At 48.6% G+C, this 23,375-nt stretch overlaps 1 protein-coding gene across 1 annotated transcript in view; it reads right to left on the bottom strand.

Annotated features, from left to right (window-relative positions):
* ERGIC1 (endoplasmic reticulum-golgi intermediate compartment (ERGIC) 1) overlaps nucleotides 1-23,375 on the bottom strand; it is a gene marked incomplete at its 3' end in the record, with an annotated part of 136,548 nt that overhangs the window by 20,593 nt on the left and 92,580 nt on the right. The window contains exons 3-5 of the mRNA XM_008579444.1: nucleotides 14,847-14,919; nucleotides 13,555-13,627; nucleotides 3,416-3,510 (exon numbers count right to left, since the gene is read on the bottom strand). Coding sequence (XP_008577666.1) covers nucleotides 3,416-3,510; nucleotides 13,555-13,627; nucleotides 14,847-14,919 — 241 coding nt within the window. The remainder of the gene's footprint in view (nucleotides 1-3,415; nucleotides 3,511-13,554; nucleotides 13,628-14,846; nucleotides 14,920-23,375) is intronic.

Raw genomic sequence — 23,375 nt, 5'->3', positions numbered from 1 at the left:
GACTCAAGCAGGCATCCATTCACTCCTCACTCATGTCTTCTCACCTTACTTCCCCCAGTGCCTATTCCTACCAGGCTCTGTGCTAAGCACCAGGGACGCGTGAAGGGAAAAGACAGGCCCTGACCTCCAGGAGCTTGGGCATTTTTCAAGATTCCTCAGCACACCAAATGGGAACCCTGCAGCCTGGAGTCCTGGTCCCGACTCCAATGGGACTCTGTCACGTCACTGTGACTCAGCTTCCCCAACTGTAAAATGGGCAGGCCAATACCAACTGCATTCCCTGAGATGGTCCAGGTGGCAAACAGGGAGAGGATCCCTGTAAACTATGGAAATGCAGGAATTTCCCTGGCAGGAGTGCTACAAAGTCGTGATAGAGAGAAAGAAGAGCTGGAAGCAATTTTAAAGTAATCCAACATTAAAAGAGAAAAACGGAACAACCCGTGTTTCCCAGTGGGGAAGGGGAAGCAAGTGAGGCCGTGCACAGAAGGGGGCGTGACGCAGCCATTCAAAGCGTCGGTCATGGGCCTGTGGTGTGTGGGAAATGATGGTGCTACATTGAGTTTAAAGAAACGCAACTGGGTCCCTGTATGACTCAGAAGTTCCTCCTCCAGACACACACACGTGTGTCCAGAGGTGTGCAAGGCTGCTCTGGGCAAACTTATCTGAAACTGTGACAACTGGAAGCATCCCAACTGCCTGTCAAAGGGGAACAGCCAAGGAAGAGTCCTCTCCACAATACTATGCAGCAGGTACCAGCAATGAGTTAGTTCACCAGCACTAGGACCTCGAGCAAGTTACCTAACCTCTCTGTGCCTTGATTTCTTTCTGTCATAGGCTCGTTGTTAGGATTAAAGAAAATGAAAGCTTACTACATGCTAGACACTCATCTAAGTGCCTTCTATGTAAGAACACACCATCTGAACATCCCTGTGGGGAAGATATATTATCAGCCCCACTCTATTTGGGGAAACTGAGGCAAAGAGAGCTCACAGCTATGAAGCTTGGATCAGAACAAAGGGAGTCTTCCTCCAGAGCCCACACCCTTTAGCCAATCTGCTAGAACACCTCTCATCTTAATGTGTTAATACAGCTGAAGGACTTGGGGCAGGGCTTGACCCAAAATAACAGCTGAATTATTATTTTATGATTATGAGTAATATAAGTACAGCTCCAAGACACTAGCTTAAAAAAAACTCTACAAGTGTCCTATATTGTAGGGTCCCAATTATATAAAAAGGAAAAAAAAAAAACAAAACCCTCGTACTTATCAGTTTTGCAGACACACACACACACACACACACACCCACACGCAGGGGTGGAGAAAGGCGGCCCAACTGCTAGCAGAGGCTTCCTGTGGTGGAGATGGCACGCTGGAGAATGACAAAGCGAAACGGGAAAGGGGAACTTTTACTTTCTTAAAAATATATTTTTGTACTGTGAATGCATGTCTTTTTTTAAATAATAAAAAAGTACTGCTGTATTAATTGTGTAATAAAGAATATTATTTTTAAAAGCAGGATATGAGATTGGACATGCAGCATAATCTCAGCCATGTTTAGAAATGCACAAAAAGGAAGGCCAGCTGGACAGAATAATGTCAAAAAGTCAACCGACACTATCGTTGGGTGGTGGATTTACAGGCGATTTCTTCTCTTTGCTTCTCTGGATTTTCCAGAGGTGCAATGATGAGCATGCATTTTTTTCTATAATAAAAGTTTGAAGGTTTTTTTTAAAGAAATGCCAGGGTACTGGGCTCTGGGGGGATCCACCTGGGTTCAGATTATAGCTCCTCAGAGCTGGCAGGGCCTGGTGGGGAGCAGGGCAGAGGGGCCAACACAGCCAGCAGCCAGAAGTTGCCACCACCCCTCCTGAGCCAATGCCCGGAGTTGAGACTGACCCTGCAACCACATCACTTCCTTTCCCTGCCCCATGGATCCCAATCCTCTGGCCTGGCTAAGAATTTCCTTACTCCAGAGACACAATCAACACCTGAATGAGAAGCTGACAGATGAATTATTTTTCTAAGAGAAAGAAAAAATAATAAAAAATAAAAGCAACCTATTTCAATAGGTTGCCTGGCTTGGGGCCTATCGTGGATTCAAAATTGTGACATAATTCTCATTCTCTATCTCTAGCTGGAGACTCACCCAACATTCTGCTGTTGGCCTAGCCCTTTAATAGAAAGGAGAGGGTGGAAAGGGGAGAAGGGGCTGCATCAGGTTATACGCCAGGTCGGGGCAGAGGGACAGCTAGAATCCCCGTCCAGGAGAGGACACCCAGTCTACCTGCTAGCTAACGAGTCTAGGAACCTTCTCAACAGATCCTCCCAACAACCTCAGGCAATAGATATTACTAAGCCTATTTTGCAGATGAGGAAACAGAGACTCAGAGAGGTCACATTGGCCAAGGTCAGTTTTAGTAAGTAAAGGACCCAGGATCTGACACTGAATGAGTTTTGTTTTACACAAATAATTCATTCTCTTGGTTAAAACAAATACACAGACGAACTTGGTATGAAGTAAAAAGGACACTTCTTGACTCTCCCCAGTAATAGATGCTGCGGGAGCCCTGCTCCACTCCTTTTCACTGTGAGTGCACCCACCCCAGCTTCTGTAGGTGTTGGCCACTAATGTCTCCAAGCTGCACCCTCCTTCAGATGAACACTCTTGGCTGATTGGAGGTCTCCTTGCCTTGAAATGCTTGGGAGGTTCTGTGACCCCCATCAATCCCATACATACCACCTTGCAGCTGTTAGTCAACGATATGGGTATAACAGCCTGGTCCCATTGCTACTGGGTGGGACAAGCTCTATGATGCCATTCACACTCTGCAGCATCCTGTGAGGTCAGGCTGACACTGGACTTCAGCTGAACACACATTTTTGCATATCCTGCCCTAGCCTGCATCTCTCTCTTCCTGACAGCTTCTTCCTCTCAATACACCCCTGGGTGGGACAAGCTCTATGATGCCATTCACACTCTGCAGCATCCTGTGAGGTCAGGCTGAGACTGGACTTCAGCTGAACACACATTTTTGCATATCCTGCCCTAGCCTGCATCTCTCTCTTCCTGACAGCTTCTTCCTCTCAATACACCCCCTGCACGAGAATCTCAGGTTCTGCTTCTAAGAAACTAGACCTAAGAGGCACCCCCCACCTCCATGCACCAACCCAGCTGCTCTCCACAGGTAACCCCTATGAGTAGTTTCTTATGCTTTTTTACTCCAGAAAATCTCCAAGTGCATGCATATTCAATGACATTCTCCTCTAAGAAAAGAGTGGGCAGAATCATGCTACATGTTGTTTGGAGCTTGCCCCATCCACTTGGCTTATCCTGGATATCTCCCCATTTATGCACACATAGATCTGCCCAAAGGAGGGGTCTTGCTGGAGCCCTGGGCTGTTTGGAATACTCACATTCACAGTGCAAATTGGGTAAACTGATGTTCAGACTGACATCGATTTTGCCCCCGCTGTCCTTGTCCGGGTCATCGACATAGAGCTCGTTCACACTGAGGGAGAGACAAGTACAGAAACTTTCACTGACCCGGGGGCACAGATCCCAGCTGCAGGGGACAGCCAAGGGCCACTTCACTTGGTGACCACTGCTCAGATGACCCAGACTCCCATCTGGGCGAAGCCTGCATATCCCATCTCGACAGCACCCTCCAAATGCCACCCTATCACTTAGAGGAAGGGCAGCTGCTCGGGGGGAGGTGGGTGGGGTGGTGGGAAGAACTCATCTTTCAGAGTCAGACAGATTCAAGTTCAAAGCCTGGCTCTGGCTCTTTTTATGTTCTCCTCTATGAACCTATCTGTTAACCAGGGACACCACCATCCTCTGCTAATGGGGTGGTTTGAATACTGGAATAAGAAATGGGGTCTTACTAGGGATCAGAGCCTGGCACCAACAGGCACATAGCACCTTATTGCCTCCTTTCTTGAGATCCCTCCCCATCCAGTTGGGAAATCAGGAATTCCCAGATGCTCCTCATCACAATGTCCTAGGGGAGGAACCAGTCCTGAGAACCGACTTGATAGCTGTATTAGTTTCCTGTGGCTGCTATAACAGATGATCACAAAGTTAATGGCTTAAAACAACACAAATTTATTATCTTATACTTTTGGAGGTCAGAAGTCTAAAATGGTCTGCAGGGTTGTGTTCCTTATGGAGGTCCCAGGGGAGAATCCGTTTTCTTGCCTTTTTAGCTTCTAGGAGATGCCTAGGCTCATGGCCTCCCTTAATCCATCTCCAGAACCAGCAGCGTTGCCTCTTTGCTCCCTGATCACCAGCCTCTCTCTTATAAGAACTCTGTACTTTCATCTGGCACACCAGGATAGCCCAGGATCATCTCCCCATCTCAAGATCTTTAATGCGATCATATCTGTAAAGTTCCTTTTACCATGTAAAGTAGCACAGTCACAGGTTTCAGGGACAGGGATGTAAACACCTTTGGGAGCTGGAGTTCATTATTCTGTTGACCACAGAATAATAGTTAGGGGGCAGGTGGCTCCACAGACAGCCACATCACCTTGCTGTCAGGGATAACAGCACAGAGTTGGATCTGTTCACAACACACATTTGTTCAACAAATATTCTTTGAGTACCCACTACCTGTCAGGTGCCAGAGACAGTCAAGAACCAGACAGATGTGGCATCTGCCTTCACTGAGCTTACAGACACTAGAACCAGACATTACTCACCTCCTAAATAAACATGTTGCCACCAACTACGATTAGTACTTTGATGGAAAGCTGCAGAGTGCCAGGAGAGGGACTGCAGGGTGACTGACTTTTGGGGAGAGCTGGCTGGGAAGACTTCTCTGAGATGTAAGTTGAGGTGCAGAGGATGAGGAGGCTCTATCCTGGCAGAGAGGGGAAGGGAAATCCTGACAGCATGTGCAAAGGCCTGGAAGTGGGGAGAGCATGGCTGGCTTGGGGAACTGAATGAAGGCTGCATGGCTGCAGCGTAAGAGCAAAGGAAGCCTGGCAGTCGGAGAGTGGGAGGGGCCAGCTCAGGAGGGACTAGAGGCTGAGCACAGCTGCGTGGTCAGGTTTGCACTTCAACAGGTTCCCTCTGGCCACAGTGCAGCAAGGAGACCAGATGGGAAGCTGCTGTAGTGGCCCAGGCAAAATATGATGGCCACCTGGCTGGGATGTGATAGGGATGGAGAGGAGGGAGGGATGCCAGATACAGTGAGTAGGCAGGACGGATAGGTGGGACATGGGGGTAGATCAAGGGAGGCACACAGGCAGACTGCCATGTTTCTTTCTAGACCACACGTCGGGCTGAGAGCCCCTGGAAGGAGCCGGACTGGCAGGGAGGGAGTGGTTCGGGACTCCAGAGGCGGTGCTGAGCTTGAGCTATCTTGGAGACAACCCTGAGGAGCTGCCAAGTGGATATCAGACAGCTGTGTCTGACACTCACTTCTGATTCCCAGATAACTCCCTTCAGGGACGGGGAACCAAATCTAAAGGCCTGGCCTAGTGGGGAATGCTTGAGGTGGCTGGGCTGTGGTTATGTTAATAATTTATTAGGCCTCTTGGGTCCTGTCCATAGGCTGTAAAATAAAGGAAGATTGCCCACTCTGAACAATCAGACCGTAGGAGAGCCTCGTAAATGGCCATGTCTTTGGGAAAGAACGAGCCGGGCCAGGTCAAGGGAATTTCGCTTTTTCAAAGTCCCCATCTTTGTGCCCTCAGCACCTAGTATGATATAGCTGGTGCGCAATTAAGGAACAGTGGGCTCAGAAAGGCAGTGGGGACTGTTTCCTTGTGGGGCCATAAGGATATTCCCAGCGACATGAGAGCAACAGAAGCAGCTCAGCCTTCAGACTGCTGGACCCCTAGCCCGTTCATTAAGCTGCGGGAGGCCTACTGGGGGGCGGCGGAGGGGGTACTACGTTCATTCACATCATCCCATCTGCTCCTATGAAATCTCCCAATCCCCATTTTAAAATCAGGAAACTGAGGCTCAGAGAGGGTGTATTCCATCCCCAAGGTCAAATAATAGGAAAGGGCTGGGCTCGAATCTCAACCCAGGTCTGCCTTACGCCCTAGGCTTTCCACAGCCTCCCCTCCCTCTCCTCAGCATCCAGCGTCAAGGGAGAAGATGAGGGGGACCCTCAGTGACCATAGGGTGTGGGGAGGGGACACATGGGCCTGTGCTTGGTGGGAGAGAAGTGAACAGGAGGTTAACCTAGAGGAGGATCGATTTCTCCTTAGCCTTCAGCACCCAATTTCTACCCCAGCCTCAACTCGCAACTCCGGAGGGTGGTTGAGTAATGAAATTGCTACGTGATTAACAAAATGGTCATGGAGGGAGAGCCTCCAACTTCCCTTCCCAGGTGAGTAAGACTCTTCCTTGGAGCTGTTCACCTTTCCCACCTGGCAAGGCTGGGCCTCTGCGCATCACTGAGGGATTGTGGGATGATGTCACCCCCTGGCAATCCTCTGGGGATGACCTCAGCCAAAAGCGAGGCGAATCCCAGGTGTGGCGCCAAGGTGAGCTCACCCGCAAGGCCCCAGGAAGCCTCTCCCAGGCATGGATGCTGCCTTCCTAACCAGAATAAGCAGAGGCCAGGCTCCCTGGGGCTGAAAGGCCACCCAGAACAAAGGGGCTGAGGCGCTGGCTGGAATGGAAAACACACCGGCCTGCAGCACACTGGGCCAGTCTGGTTATGTAAGGCCAGAACTGGTTGCTCCCAAGCTCCTTCCTGGAGGGCCCCAGGCTGTGGGATATACATGATTCAATCACCTGTGCTGCCTGATGAGGTCAGCACGGCCGCCTTCTGCGTCCAAGGCAAATGTTCCAGGGCTGCTGGCTTCCTGCCACCCATAGCCACGAGGGCCCCAGGCTGTGGGATATACATGATTCAATCACCTGTGCTGCCTGATGAGGTCAGCATGGCCGCCTTCTGCGTCCAAGGCAAATGTTCCAGGGCTGCTGGCTTCCTGCCACCCATAGCCAACCGTCAGCAGGGGCCTGCCAAGGCTATCTGACTTTACTGGCTGAACCAATTTTAAAAGGCCAATGGGCTGCCAAAAATCAGCCCATCTGAAAGAAAAATAAATGCTTTTTGTGGATTCACTGCAGTTTGGGAACTCTTGTGGGTCTGACTCCCGCTGTTTGTAGCATGGGCAATGAGAAGACCCATGGGGCAGTGGCAGACAGATGTGGGTTCACCTCCTGGTTCTGCCACTTAGAAGCTGGGGGACCCGGAACAAGTCACGTCACTTCTCAGCCTCAGTTTCCTCCTATGTAAAACTGGAAAAGCTTTCAATGAAGTTAGAAGATAGGCAAAATGAATCTATGGCAATAGAAGTCAGAAGAGTGGTTACTGACTGGGAGGGGGCACAGGAAACCTTCTCGGCAATGGAAATGTGTTATGTCTTGACTGCGGTGACAGCTACACAGCGGTAGACACAAGGGAAAGTTCGGTGAGTCTCACCCTTAAGATTCATGAACTTCCATGTATGTAAGTTATCAATACCTCGCTAAAAAGAAGGAAAGAAAATAAAAGCCTGGCCGGTTAGCTCACTTGGGACAGCGTGGTGCTGGTAACACCAAGGTCACAAGTTTGGCTTCCCGTACTGGCCAACCACCCAAAAAAAAAGAAAATAGAAAATAAGGAAGGGAGGGGAGGAGGGAGAGAGGAAAGGAAAGAGGAAAATAGGGAGGACAGGTGGGTAGAGCAGGAGGACAGGTGGGTAGAGCAGCAGGACAGGTGGGTAGAGCAGGACAGGTGGGTAGAGCAGCAGGCCGTCCCAGGGCAGGAGAGAGTGTGTGTCACTCATCTCTTTCTCTTGAGGCTGCCCACAGGTCCTTCTTGGTCAAGAAAATACAGCATCCTGGGGGACGCCCGGCTGTCAGGGTCAAATCCTGGCTCTGCCACCCCCTGGCTGACTGACCTTGGGTAAGAGCTCTCACTGCCACCAACCTCAGTTTCCCCAGATGTGAAATAGGGACAATCATAGGATTGATGTCATGGGGTTACTGAAAAGATTAAATGAGAACAAGAGAAATGCTGAACACGGTCTCAGTAAATAGCGTTAAAGAAATGTCCACTGTTTTTATCATGATTATTAATATCAGTGTTTAATGAGTTGATAACAACAGGGACACTAACACAGCACCTCACAGAGTCGTGGTGAAGATTAAATGTGTTAGTGTGTGAATGGCACTTGCACAGCCACCCCCCACCCCTGCCTGGTATATTCTAAGGCTTTTGTAAAAGCTGGGAGTCATTTCGGTTCCAAGCACCCAGTTTGTGCCAGGGACTACGTTGGGGCTTTCACAGGTGGTGTCTATTTAATACTCACAGCAAGGTAACATGTAACAGGGGTTGCTGTTCTCTTTTCATGGATAACATCAGGCTCAGAGGAGGATAAATGACTGGCCAAGATCACGAACTCAGGAAGAGGCAGAGGCGCCATCTGAACCCAGAGTCACCGATCCCCGAGCTGTGCTGTTCCCATTGCATTACACTGTCTGGATGTGACAGGAACTGGGAAAAAACTGAGGGGTAAGTGGTCTCCAAGAAGACCTGTGAGGCAGGTGTCATTGTCCTTTTTGATAACCTTCAGGAGTGCCCCCCGTCCCCCATGGCCCAAGTGCCTGCAGGGCAGGGAGGCGCTCAGAGGTCCACTTGCTTTGTATCTACAAGCCTCCCTTGGTCACCTCCACCTGCCACGCCAGGATGGGTAGCAGCATGTGACTCCCCCACCAGGACAAGGGCTCCCTGAGCCTCAGCACAGAGGACATGCTCACAAACTTGTGCGGAATGAGTATGAATGGAGGAGGCAGTGCTCAGCTGGAGCTCTCAGGAGCCATGCACTGATCGCTGGTCCTGGCCGGGAAGTCGAGGGCTCAGTCAGGCCCAGCGTCGCCTTGTAGGGAGAGGGGAAGAAAGGAGCTGAGGAGGTATGGGTGGGGGAGTGTAGGTGGAATGCAGTGGAGGGCCTTGAAATTCTAGGCTGAGGCGTGAGTCCGATGACATCTACGGAAAACAATTTTATTTGCTTTTAGAAGAGCACTTGAATAGTTCAGATTCCTGCCTAAATTCGCTGACCTCCATGCTTAATAATTTGATCGAATGGAAACTTACACAGCAGTGAGGCTTGCAGCAAGGGCCTGGGGTGAGAGTGGGAGTGGAGGGATGTAGGTTATGCGACTGAGCACTCTGAGACCTTGAGTTTCAAATCCTGACTCTTCCAGGTGAAAATGAGTACATCTGTAACCTACCAGCAGGGTGTCCAAAAATGGTCCCTCCACAACCAGCTGCCCAGTTCTGCCCCACTCCCTACTCCAAAGCCATGGTCCCAGCACCTTCAGCCCCTCTGCCTAGCCCCACCACCCAGTTCCTCACAGGGGCCTTGGCCTCTGGGTCACTCTGCCCCAAACCCATCTTCACAAGAGGTGATCTTTCTGAGGCATAAACCCAATCTTGTCACTTCGTGCTCAGAAGCCCTCAAGCCTCCTGTGCTAAGAGCAAGGTCCTTAATGCTCCTTAATGAGACATCTGCGGCTCTCTACCCAGCCTTGGCCCACAGTCCAGTGTCAGAGGAGGTAATGTGGGCTCAGAGGGGGACATTTGGCTCCTCCTCTTTGGTTAAGCTGCTGGCTTCTCCACTCTGGGCCTGCTACGGGAAACATATGAGGACACGGTTCAAGACAACCTCCGAGCTCCTACTTCCTGGGGCTCCATCTGCCCACTTGGCCGTCTCAGCCCAGAAGTGTGCATCCAATTGCTCCATTCAACTGCCACGTGCCCAGGGCTCTGAAATGCTCTGGGCAGGGAAGGGTGGGGTGACACAGTGGGGGTGCCAAATCTGGGCTGTGGCGTCAGACAGAGTTTGACTCCAGCTCCACCACTTACTAACCTTGTGTGGTTTCGGCCTCCTGGTGCCTCAGTTTTCCCCTGGTATAAAGTGTGGCTAACAGTAGTAACTACCTCAAGGGATTTCGTGATGATAAAGTGAGATGATCTTTACAAAGTGCTAACCTAGGCGGCCAGCATGTGGTCACTCACAAGGAAAGTACCATAAGTTATATTATGCTTTAAATGATCAGTAGAGAGTTCCAGTTACTACATTTTATTATTACAAATCCCCATCGGGTTAATAATTATTAAAGGCAGACAGAGCCTAGGCAGTCAAAGGCTGGAGCATTCTGCAGCCACGTTCTCCAAGGAGCGGGCTTCTCCCCTGAACACAGGGTCTCAGAACACCCTGTGGGACATTTTCCCAAGAATAATTACCAGCCTGTCCAAAGCCCAGGTTGGAGCCCAACAGCTCAAACAAACATGCCTCCCTCCCCACCAGGCCAGGGCCAGAATAAGCGTCTTATGTCACTGATAACCGCAGGCTGGGGTTGGCGCGATGTTGATCCAACCAGTGGTGACCTCATTTCCTTGGGTTACAATCTCATGGGGGGAGGGAGTGCTGACCCACCGTGATCACAAACCACCAGAGAGGGCCAGCCACCCCGGAAAAGAGAAAATTGTGACCATCAATTCTTCCCAATCCTGCAGGGCTTCCCAGGAGTCAGAGAAGCTTTTGATAAATGGAAGACCCGAAAGGGGCAATCCTTTTTCCTCCTGATTGTTAGTTAAGTCCTCAGGGTTCATCCTTGTGACTCTGGACTCCTGCACCATGGAGACAAGGGGGCATTCAGGTCACTGCATCTCCAAGGCTCTGGCTCTCGGCTGAGGACAGGTCTCTCTTCTTACTCCTGCCTCCCTCCCTCTCCCCAGCCACTGACACTGCAGTTGGAGAAATATTTAGCACAGAGCCAGAAGCAAGGCAAACACTCAATTAATGGTCCCTAGCACTTTTATCCCTCCCCTCACCCCCTCCTCTTTCTTCCTCTTCAGGGACTTCAGGTGGTATCGGAGTGTCTGGGTGCTCCCAGGAGCATGGAAGAGGCAGTCCTAGAGAAGAAGTGAGGAGCAGTAGGAACACACTGTGCTCTTCAGAAGGAAGCCAGCCTTGCCCTTGGTAAATGGCATGAGTTGTCCGGCCCTGCTGAGTGGCCCTTCCCCAGCACTGGCAGGCACACAGCAGGTGCAGCCCCACCTGCTCCAGTCTGCAGCTCTGACGTCAGAACTGACTCGTCTGCAGCCCATCGCCTCTGTGCCCTTCCTCGCTGGGGGCTGAGCTGACTTATGCCACCCTCACGTTGTCAGCAGGAGCAAGAGAGGCCCGTTTTTATCTCCAGGAAGTGGGGATGGAGGGGACAAGGAAATTAACATTCACTGAGCACTTATTATATGCCAGGTACAGAGCAGACTTAATACCTTTTTAGAGTTAGGTGGGGAATACATAGGAAATGAATAAATATATGAAGAAATATGGAACTATTGATATTAAAGTATATCAGGTACTCTATTAAGTACCTTTCAGCTAAATAATCTTGTTTAACCCTCACAAAATGTCACGCACCTGCAGAACCCTGTCATCTCCTACCCTGCCTTTGTTTTTTCTTCACAGCACTGCTCGTCACTAACTGGTAAGAGTCTAATTGTTTGCTTGCTGACTGTCTGTGTCCAGCGCCAGCATTTTAAGCTCCTCTGAGAGCAGAACCACACAGCAGTGAATAAGTGCACCTGCCCTGTGCTCCTGGAGCTCACAGTCAGGGAGTGAGCTCCATGGTTATACAGCAGCGTACAGGGCCTGGCCTGTCTTGGTTCTACCTACACCATGTCCCCTCCTCCATCTGCTCACTTTGCTCCAGCCATACCAGCTTCTTCCTGTTCTTCACATACCCCATGTAATTCCTGCCCCAGGACCTTTGCACATGCTGGTGCTCCTGCCCACAATAGATGAAGCCACCTTGCTGACACCTGGTCCTTTCTGCTGTCACATGTGTACCCCTCTCACCTTGCTCAGAACATGACGAGTCTGTACAGCAGTTCCCCTCCCAGATAGTGGTCTGTACCCTGGAGATGCCAGCGGGTGCCTGGCATATAATTGGTATTTCATAATGCTGGCAAGTCTCAATCTCTTACTGCTCTCCTTGCTTCCATTTCCAATTCATGATGAGGTGATCTCTGAGATGTCCAGTGGCCCAAATGTGCACAGGAGGAAGATCCTTGAAATCGACAAGGTCACCCCACATTTGGGGATTGGGGAGAACAAAACCCCTTCTTTGATCCTTGCATGACCAGTGGGTCATGTCTTGGGAAGCAGACAAAGCCTCTTCCATATCTGGAAGGGAGCTTTGACTCTGGTCTACCCTCCCTCATTTGGCCAGCAGTACTGAGACCCAGAGAGGTTCAATAACTTGCCCAGGGTCACACAGCAAAGTAGTAAACAGGCAAAGACCTGATCCTATGTCTCCTGATACCTTGTCCAGTGCTCTTCCTACCACTCTATGAGGCCCCCTAGGCTTTGGTGCCATCAAGGTTAAAAACAGGATCAGAATGACAGGGAAGGTGGGAAGTGGGAAGCTATATCCAGAAACAGTTAAGGGGAGGCAAGACCAGTGCTCCCATCTTACCAGGCCATTCAGTGTTCAGGACAAGCACTCACATGGGCTCAGAAGGCAGACAGGCCTTGGAGCTACCATCACCCTTGACTGTGGGCAAGTCCCTTCACTTTTGTGAGCCTCAGTTTCCTCTTCTGTAAAAGGAGAGAGTTACATCCTGGGGTGGTTTCAGGATTAGAGATGATAATGCTTGTATAACAACAAGAACCATCTTGGGCTAAGCAGCTATATTTTTAGCTTCCTATTGTCCTGTGGCTCTGAGGGAGGCAAAGGAAACCAAGAAATTCCATGAGTTGAAAAATAAAATTCCAGTGTTGAACAGGGAGTGGGTGGCCAGGGCCTAGCTCTAGGATGACTTTTTGGGTTGCAAACACAGAAATGAAGATGCTCTGAAGCCTCAAGCCAGTGCCAGAGGCAGGAAGCTCCTGGGTCTAATTCCATCTCTGAGGGGTATCCGATGAGGTTGCGACTGAATAATTCCAATGGCATTCTGTGTTACACACTCCCCAGAGTGTTTACTAGGTTATCTGGACGACGATAATTCTAGGAATCAGGGATGGATTAACTCTGTGTCAGTCGCTGACAGGAAGCCCACGCTGATGCCTTACTGAGTGTGGGCCTGGGAAATGAGAACGCATCTAGTGGAGGGGGCCGGGCTCTGCTGTCGGCCACTTCGCCCCCCTCTGCTAGGAAGCTGCACATCCATTCCTCTGAACTCTTCTGCTCTCACATCAAATGACCCTGAGATGATTCAGAGGGAAAAAAGCCCACTGGCCAAACAAAGGGATGGCACAGATGAGCAGATGATTTCTGTTCATCTGTGAAGTCAGGAGGCTCCCCTTCCCCCCACTGAACTGAACCTAAATGTTCTCTTTAGCTTTATCAAAGCAACACTTCCCTTTGCTCTAACTTTAAAACCTTTTTAAGAAGCAGGGAGGCAACCGATGCCACAGGCTTGGAAGAAGAAGTTGAAAGGTTTGGAGACCTCTCTCCTTTTTAACACCCCTCCCTCTTCTTGTCTGGGGTCCCAGAGGGCCCTGAAAGGCCCCATCAGGGAAGCGTGACTTACACTTCTGTCGTTATGAATCCGGTGAGCTCCGAGAGGAAGAGGAAGAGGATGAAGAGGCAGCAGCAGATAGAGACTGGAAGAAACAACACAGAGGTCCAAGCAGTTAAGGGTGGTGGGCGCTGATGCAGGGAGGCCACCCCACCCACCTCCTCCGCCCTTGGAGAAAAGAGGCCCCAGAAGCAGGGTGGGAGTAGGGGTTCCTAAAGTCCCTTCTTACTCATGGCCTTAATAAGAAGCAGCTTCACCCCCAGAAGGCAGGCTGCCTTTGGTACTGATCTGACCCTCGGGTCTGGATCAACCTCCCCCCACAGGCAATCCTTCTGGGGGCCAGCCCTGCTTTCTTCCACAAGAGCTCTTTGATGCAGAGTTCAGCCAAAAACAGAGGTTGCAAGTTGGTGGCCAACAAATGTGTTCTGGTTGGCTTGAGTGATATATGAGGATACTTCAAAAAGTTCGCGGAAAGATTCTTATCTTTTAATGGTATTTTTCCATGAACTTTTTGATGTACCTACATATTTTTTTAAAATTTCGAGTCCACATTGAATCAGGAGATTTTTACATGAAAGTCCAGATTTCTGGTTTCTCCAGAACACTGAGCCCTTGTTCCCACATGGCATCTGAGTCCACCAGCTTGCCACAAGCCCCATCACTCCCTCCTGCCTCCCTGATGCCCAGGCTGAGGCAGAGTGTCTGATGCCATTTATCTCCATCCTCTGTGGTGCCATCAACCCTGTGCTCACATCTCTCTCAGAAGTAGGAAAATGAAGATACCAAGAGCTGTGCTTCAAGAGAAGAGACAATTCTTTACAGAAGTGAAGAATGGTTCAATGCGTTTGAAATGCAGAGTGTAGACCAGAGTTCTGGAGTCAGCCCACGTCACTCATCTTTATCTCACCTGCCTTACCCATGAAGACATTGGAGTTTGCAGCCCTTGAAGTCATTACTTGGGGCAGGACATAACAAGTGCCCCAGAGTCTGGCCCTCCTCAGCTCACCAGCCCCATCTATGACACTCCCCACAACGTCCAACCACCCAGCCACACCGAGCTGCTTGCTGTTCCCGAAATGCATGTATTATCTCTGTTCCTATGCCTGGAATGATCTTCCGCATCTCCCCTATTCTTCCATGGTTATCCTCTCTGCTGGGTGAACTTCTACTCATTCTCCCAGGCTGAGGACCAACTCAAATGTCCCTGCTGGTGGGAAGCTTCCTCCATCATCCGAGGTGGAGCTGGTCACTCTCCTCTGTGCTCCCTGTCTCTATTTGAACACTTTCTACATTTTATTGGTTACCTGTGGCTGTTTCTTCCACTAGACTGATATCCCAGAAGGCAAAAACTCCATAGTTCCAGTGCCTGGCCTGGGGCTGGGGACACAGAAGGCACTAACAGGTATTGCATGAGTCAGAGAATCAGTCCCCAAAGTACAAAAGGAGGGCAGAACATGCCTCACCTGGGCTTATAACAGAGGAGTGTAGTGGGCAGGGGCTCACGCTCTGGGGTCACACTGTAGCCCCACGACTCTACTGAACCTGCGGTGTGTCCCTGGGTAAGTTTCTTAATGTCTCTGTGCCTCAGTTTCCTCATCTGTAAAATGGCAAAAGTCATAGTACCCGCCTCATAGGGCTCCTCCGAGGATTTAAATAACATGGAGATTGGGCTTGAAACAGTGCCTGGCAGGTAATAATCACTTGAATATTAGCTCATTAGTAGGACTTTAATCAGGGAGATGTTGGGAGTGTTTGGTGATTTGACAAGGTGGTTGGCCCTTAGTTTCCCGAAAAGAAAGAAAAAAATTCCTAGTCCCACTTGCTAATTCTGCTACATTCTCAGCAGCTTGCACCTGAACTGGCAGAGCCATCATCAAGGACGCTAAAGCCAGTTATTTATATCATTTTTATTAGTCTATCTACCTACCTATTTAAAATAGCAGCCAAAAATCCGTCGATCTACCCATCCATCCATCCATTGATCCATCCATCCATCGATCTCAAATATTTGTTGGGCACCTACTACACGCCCTGTCATGAGGACATTAACAGACATCTTGTCATTTCACACTCCCACCAACTCTGACGGGGCATGATCCCATGTTAAGGGTGTAGATATGGAGGCTCAGCTTGACGAAGAGACTGACCCAGGGCTACCCTGTATGGGGCAGGGGAGACAGGACTGGAACCCATGTGTTCTAGAACCAATGCCCTGAGAAAAGGAATCCCAAGAACTCAGGCTCCAAGTGAAGGGAGGGATGTCCCCAGACTGCCCGCTGAGTCTCTAAAACCACACCGAGACGATGCTGAAACTACTCCCAATTTCTTCCAAACTTTAAAAAAGTTGTATAGGAGTGGTGTTTAAGGGTTTCACTTTTTTTAAAAAGTAGGTAATACATGCATATTATAAGGAAAAAAAAGCTAGCTGCATAAAAAGGTATAATCTGTGAGTCTCTTTCTCCTGTCCACAATCCACCCTTCCCTGTTACAGTCTTATGTGTCCTTCCACAGACATAAAAGCACAGATCTATATACAAATTCCTTTCTCTTCTAAGCAAACAGCAGCATAATGAACACATCCTTTTCAACTGGGCTTTGCTCACTCAGCAATCTATGTCTAAATAGGCTCCACATCAGTTTATACAGTGACAATGGTTTGTGTGTGTGTGTGTATGTGTGTGTGTTTTACAGCTTAGAAATTAATTTCAAATATCTTCTCCAGCTGCTGAACAAATCCATTGGAGAAGATCAATTACCAATACACATTTCCTGGTTCCTGTTCTTCCCTTCTCACCTACAAACTGGTAATTATATCTCCTGAAAAAGAATCTCACCAAGCAGTCAAAACATCCTCCATCTGGAATCTTGCACTTTTTCTGACCAGCATCACATAGGACCCACATTTCAGAATCATGTGTGCTACTCCCCAAATCCTACCCCCAAGCCCTAACAACCCACTGGATGCTGTAATGATGCACAGGCACAAAATAGGGATTGTTTTTGAAGGTCAGTGCTGACTCAGATGGACCAGTTCTTCTAGCTGCCTTCCTTGCCCCATGCCTGTGGACATGCCACTAAGTTCTAACTTAATCCAGAGCAGAGGTGGGAGGATGGGGATGGGAAGAAGGCCTCTTTCTGAAACCTGTGTGCTTTTTCAAGTCTTGGACCAAAGCCTGCTCAACTCAGCAGGTGGACATGATAAGCACTGTGTCTGCTCAGCCAAGACCCAAGAGGTCCAAAGGCCCTGATCACACATGCTCTGTTGTGTCTGTTCCCTCTCCCCTGGCCCCAGACTGGGAGGACAGAGATGAAGTCACAGCACTACTGTAGCATGGCTCAGAGAAGGTACAGAATAAATATTTATTGAATGAATGAATGAATGAAAAACATGAAGGCAGATAAGAAGTATTTCAACCAGAAGGGCCTTCTGATAGTGAAGGCTTGAGGAAGGTTTTTCAATCCATGTTTGGGTGAGACTCTAAGGCTCTCTGACTCCAGACTGCTTCTGAAACTGACTCAGGCACTGGAGAGTAGGAATGTGACCCCCTGAGAATGCTTGCTAGTAGGAAATCTGGTGAAGCCAGCAAACAGGGCACTAGATCCAAGATTCTGAGAAGTCTAGGAATTTGTCTAAGGTCATACATCCATGTAAGCGGAGGAGGCAAAATTCAAACCCTGATCTGTGAGTCTCCCGTGCCCTTGCTCTTTCCATAGTTATTAATAGTGCCCATCACAACATAATGAAATGTTGTGTGTCTGCGTCTACCTGCCCTGCTCAGCTGTATGCTCAAGAACAAAGACGGAAGCCCTTTTATCAATGTGGTCCTAGCACTTGGGGGGCTGGCCCCAGGACCTGGTTCATAAATATTTGTTCATTAAATGGTAGCTAAGGGCTGGCTTTCTATGCCTCACGCCTTTCCTCTCATGTAAGGAAATTCACTGTCTGGCACGCTGTGGTTGGGACTGCATATCAAACCTTGTCTCTGGAGGGCCATTTGGCAGGACCTTCTACATTTTAGAATGCACATACCCTCTGACCCAGTAATTCCTCCTCTAGAGAAGTTACCTTACAGAAATAACCATACAAGGACATAAAAAGATATGGACAAGGGTGTCTGTAACAGCAACGAACCAGAATTGGGAATGCCCCCTTTTAGGGCTGGTTACATAAACCATAGGTCAGCCAGAGAATGAATATGTCATAGCTGGCAGGAAGAATGTGGTAGCCATTTATGTGCTGGTAGGAAAGGTGTCCAGGATATATCAATTGAAAAAAAGGGGGAGAAGAACAGTATGTACAGAAGGCGCCCTTTTGCGTTTAAAATAATGGTATAGGAACATCAAAGCCTGAATATGTTTCAAAACATTCTAGAAGGATACACACTTGATTGTTAACAAACTAGACAAGGGAGAGATGGTAGAGACTGAGGAAAGAGGTGTGAGCTGCTGGTTGGTTGTGGGAATGGGGCAAGAAGCTTCATTTGAATTTTTGGCCAGTTCCTGGGTCTTCCCTTAGTTTTTCAAGGCCTTTCCACTTGTGAAGAGTACTGGTCATGTACCCTGTAGCCTGTCCCCCAATTTGGGATTGTGATGTTTTCTCATAATTAGACTGGGTTGTTGTTTTGGGGGGTGATCCCACAGAGGCGAGGTGCCTCCACACAGCACATCAGAGGTACACAACTTCCATGTGACTTACTGCTGGGGACGCCAGCCTTCATCACTTGGTTTAGGTTGTGTCTCCAGGTTTTCCCATAGCAAAGTTACTGTTTTTCCTTTCTATTCTCTATTCTCCAGAAGCAAGTTACTAAGTCCAGCCCATACTCAAGGAGGGAGAGTTAAATGCTACCTCCTGGATGGGAGAGTATCTACATGTATTATTTGGAATTCTTTTGTAAAGAAAGATTTGTCTCTTCTCCCCCATTAATTGATATCAGTCTGGACTCAGGGACCTTTTTCTTAATTCTTTGGGTTCTCAACCAGTAACATCATTACTTCTTTTGTTACTCAAATTGCCCCAGCTCTGGTCTTTGGGTTCTTCCTTCAAGTTGGCTCCCGGGTTCTACTGACACAGGTGCTCGGGGCTCATTTTGTGGTTTCCCTGCCTACCCCTGGAATCATCCATTTTTCTAAATAGCCCTGGTTCCTTTTATTGAAGAATGGGTTTGAGATTGTGATTTTTATTTTTATTTTTTGATAAAGTAAATTTTATTAATCTTTTTCTTTATGATTATTGCATTTTGCATATTGTTTTAGGCAGATTTTGTACTCTCAATGTCATAAACATGGTCTCACTGTAATTCTGGGAAATGCAAAAAAATTTTTTTTTAATTTTATCAATATACATTGTAGTTGATTTTCGTGTCCCTTTACTGATTCCTCCCTTCCCTCTCCTGCTCCCCGCTCCACCCATCAACATCATATCTGTTCACTTGTCTTAACAAGTTCAAGGAATTGTGATTGTTGTGGCTTCTTCTCTGCCTCCCCCCCACTGTGCGACCTTGGGTCTGTCACTTAGCCTCTCTGTGCCTCAGTTCCTTTGTCTGTAAAATGGGGGCAACAACAGTAACCATTTCACAGCACAGTGGTGAGGGTCAAATGACGAGTGCATACAGAGCACTTAGAACTATGCCTGGCCCCCAGGAAGTGCTGTGTGAGTATTTGCTCCAACTGCTATCAATGCTCATTTGACTAACATACAGGAAGCACCTACTGTGCACTGAGAGCTCTTTTAGGCGCTAGGGACATGGAGATAAAAATCGGCCCTTGGCCCCATGAGCCTGTAGATTAGCAGTAGAGACAAAGAAAGTAAGGGAGGGAGAACGCAGTGGTACTTCATCATGGGTCAGGTGCAGGAACCCAGAAGGGGCACCTAACTGGCCTGGGTTCCTCTGTGAAGCTTCCTGCAGGAGGTGATGTCTGCACAGAGCAGGTGGGTGGTGGGAAAGAGCAACCCAGGTAGTGAGAACAGCAAGAGCAAAGACCAAGAATAGGACCCAACCTGGGATACTGGGTGCTGCATGGATTTCCACATGGGGCAGGAGATGGGAATGCAGGGGCAGGGGGCCAGAGAAGTGGGAGGGGTGGGATGAGAGTGTCCTGAGTGCCAGGCCATGGCCAAGGAGTCTCAAGCCAAGTACCAACAGGGGCCAAGCAGGTAACCTATTGTTAGAGACTGGAGAATTTGGGAGTTGGGGGTGGGGTAAGCAATGGAGAGAAAACAAAAAAGGAGGGGAGGCGTCACTGAGCTCTAGCTGATTACTGCCAGGCCGAGGTGTGGGCTCAGGATGGCCAGATCTTCTGATTTATCAAGAGAAGCCACAAATTTGGAATTTTATGTGAAAGTTCCCTATTTTTAAATGTTGGGCCAACACTCTGCAGAACAAGCCCACAGATCAGATGAGGCCCAGGGACCCAATTTGTGATCTTTTGTGCTGAGAAGCTCTGCAGAGCTGGAGAATGCAGTCAGCTTTGTGTCTTAGAAAGGCCACACTGTGTCAGGCTGGAGGACACGTGGGCTCTCCTAAGGAGACTGGAAAAACAAGTGACAGGTGGGGGTGGCGTAGGAGGAGAGAGCAGTGGGAGGGGGTTTCATCCTCACTCTGCCCCAATTTGGTCTTTGACCTGCAGATAAATCCTCTCTTGCTGGGCCTCAGTTTCCCTAAGTGTAAAATAAGGGGGTACACAAGGGATCCAAAAGTTCTCTTCCAGCTGAAAACTGAATTGGCAGCAGTGCCCGGGGATCAAGATGCCCCAGGCAGCTAACAACTCGGATTTCTGGTCCAGGTCACCCTCAGGGCCCACAGATAGAAACCAAGTCTCACAGTTTAAAAAATAATGAGCTATTGTTTTGAAACTGGGAGTTTGGTGGGAAGTCAGAGGTCATTCAGGGTGAGATAAGGTAGCCCAGGGCAGAGTATCAGAGCTCAATAAGGGTGAGGAGAAAAGAGATGGCTATCACTTTCTCTGCTGCCTGCTCACCTATCAGCACAGGCTTGGGTCCCTAAGGGCACTAGAAACTGGGGCTGGGGTGTGGTCAGGATGGAGGGGGTCCATGCAACTCAACTATCCATACCTTCTCACCCCTCTTATTCTAAAAAGAGCATATGCCATGGAATCAGACTGCCTGGGCTCAACTGTGACTCCACCACTGTGCGACCTTGGGTCTGTCACTTAGCCTCTCTGTGCCTCAGTTCCTTTGTCTGTAAAATGGGGGCAACAACAGTAACCATTTCACAGCACAGTGGTGAGGGTCAAATGACGAGTGCATACAGAGCACTTAGAACTATGCCTGGCCCCCAGGAAGTGCTGTGTGAGTATTTGCTCCAACTGCTATCAATGCTCATTTGACTAACATACAGGAAGCACCTACTGTGCACTGAGAGCTCTTTTAGGCGCTAGGGACATGGAGATAAAAATCGGCCCTTGGCCCCATGAGCCTGTAGATTAGCAGTAGAGACAAAGAAAGTAAGGGAGGGAGAACGCAGTGGTACTTCATCATGGGTCAGGTGCAGGAACCCAGAAGGGGCACCTAACTGGCCTGGGTTCCTCTGTGAAGCTTCCTGCAGGAGGTGATGTCTGCACAGAGCAGGTGGGTGGTGGGAAAGAGCAACCCAGGTAGTGAGAACAGCAAGAGCAAAGACCAAGAATAGGACCCAACCTGGGATACTGGGTGCTGCATGGATTTCCACATGGGGCAGGAGATGGGAATGCAGGGGCAGGGGGCCAGAGAAGTGGGAGGGGTGGGATGAGAGTGTCCTGAGTGCCAGGCCATGGCCAAGGAGTCTCAAGCCAAGTACCAACAGGGGCCAAGCAGGTAACCTATTGTTAGAGACTGGAGAATTTGGGAGTTGGGGGTGGGGTAAGCAATGGAGAGAAAACAAAAAAGGAGGGGAGGCGTCACTGAGCTCTAGCTGATTACTGCCAGGCCGAGGTGTGGGCTCAGGATGGCCAGATCTTCTGATTTATCAAGAGAAGCCACAAATTTGGAATTTTATGTGAAAGTTCCCTATTTTTAAATGTTGGGCCAACACTCTGCAGAACAAGCCCACAGATCAGATGAGGCCCAGGGACCCAATTTGTGATCTTTTGTGCTGAGAAGCTCTGCAGAGCTGGAGAATGCAGTCAGCTTTGTGTCTTAGAAAGGCCACACTGTGTCAGGCTGGAGGACACGTGGGCTCTCCTAAGGAGACTGGAAAAACAAGTGACAGGTGGGGGTGGCGTAGGAGGAGAGAGCAGTGGGAGGGGGTTTCATCCTCACTCTGCCCCAATTTGGTCTTTGACCTGCAGATAAATCCTCTCTTGCTGGGCCTCAGTTTCCCTAAGTGTAAAATAAGGGGGTACACAAGGGATCCAAAAGTTCTCTTCCAGCTGAAAACTGAATTGGCAGCAGTGCCCGGGGATCAAGATGCCCCAGGCAGCTAACAACTCGGATTTCTGGTCCAGGTCACCCTCAGGGCCCACAGATAGAAACCAAGTCTCACAGTTTAAAAAATAATGAGCTATTGTTTTGAAACTGGGAGTTTGGTGGGAAGTCAGAGGTCATTCAGGGTGAGATAAGGTAGCCCAGGGCAGAGTATCAGAGCTCAATAAGGGTGAGGAGAAAAGAGATGGCAGACTGTTACACACGTATGTATAATATACACACATATTAAGGATAATGGAGGCCAGGTGCCTCAGTGTTGAGGAAGGGAGGTACAAACATGTAGTGTTGGGTGAGGAGAAAAGAGATGGCAGACTGTTACACACGTATGTATAATATACACACATATTAAGAATAATGGAGGCCAGGTGCCTCAGTGTTGAGGAAGGGAGGTACAAACATGTAGTGTTGGAGTGGAAATGAAGGTATCAGTGTGAATTCATGATTTTCAATATACACAAATACCGAAATATATGTGTGTGTATACACACCATATATACTACATTTCCTAGCACTTTCCATAGAGAGGGTTCAGAAACAGAGAAAGCCCAATAACAGTGAGTGCAACTAGCACCCAGATCTTGGCTTCTAATTACTATTTTCTGCTCAAAGGAATCAGAGCTCCTTGGAAAAATGCCTAACTCCTGGCCTGAGCAGGGAAAATGTAAGATGAGCCTGGACCATCCTCCTATGTCAGAAAGCAAGAAAGTGTTCCAAGAATGAAGGGGACATGTCAAAAGGACAAGAAGCCAGCTTGAGGGGGCTCTCATGGCCAAAGAAGGAACAATGAGAGCATCAAAATAAATGAGTCATAGATTATAACCCAATGGATAAAACAGGAAGCCATGAATCTACACAGATATAAATAAATGAATCAATCAAAAGTCTGATGAGGAATAGCACAGTGACATACTTTCAAAGTGCTTCCCTATAAAAGACTTATTAATTAGAAAAAGGGGAAAGAGTTAATTTTACAGTGGAGAAACTTGGTAGACATCATCTTAACCAAGTGAAGAAAGTGAACATCACCAGTCAGGAGACATACCAGCATCATGTGCCTCTGAGATACACTGCACTGAGGAGGGCACTACATCACTTCTGTTGGGATCTTGCCAAAAATGCACAACTCCAATCTAATCATGAGACAACACCAAACAAACCCACATCGAGGGGCATTCTACAAAATAACTGGCCAGCATTTATTTGTCAAAAGTGTTAAGGTCATAAAAGTCAAATAAAGACTGAAGAACTGTCACAGATTAGAGACTAAAGAGACATGACAGCTAAATCTGGTGTGAAATTCTGGATTAGAAAAAGAACATCAGTGAAACATTTGATAAAATTTGAGTAAGATCTGTAGATTGGTCAATAGTATTGTATAATGCTATTTTCCTGGTTTTGATAATGGTATTAT

Source organism: Galeopterus variegatus, unplaced genomic scaffold (genome assembly GCF_000696425.1).
Source record: "Galeopterus variegatus unplaced genomic scaffold, G_variegatus-3.0.2 Scaffold1885, whole genome shotgun sequence".
NCBI lineage: Eukaryota > Metazoa > Chordata > Mammalia > Dermoptera > Cynocephalidae > Galeopterus > Galeopterus variegatus.
Note: the sequence above shows the minus strand (reverse complement) of the source record. Positions and strands in the feature narration are given on the sequence as shown.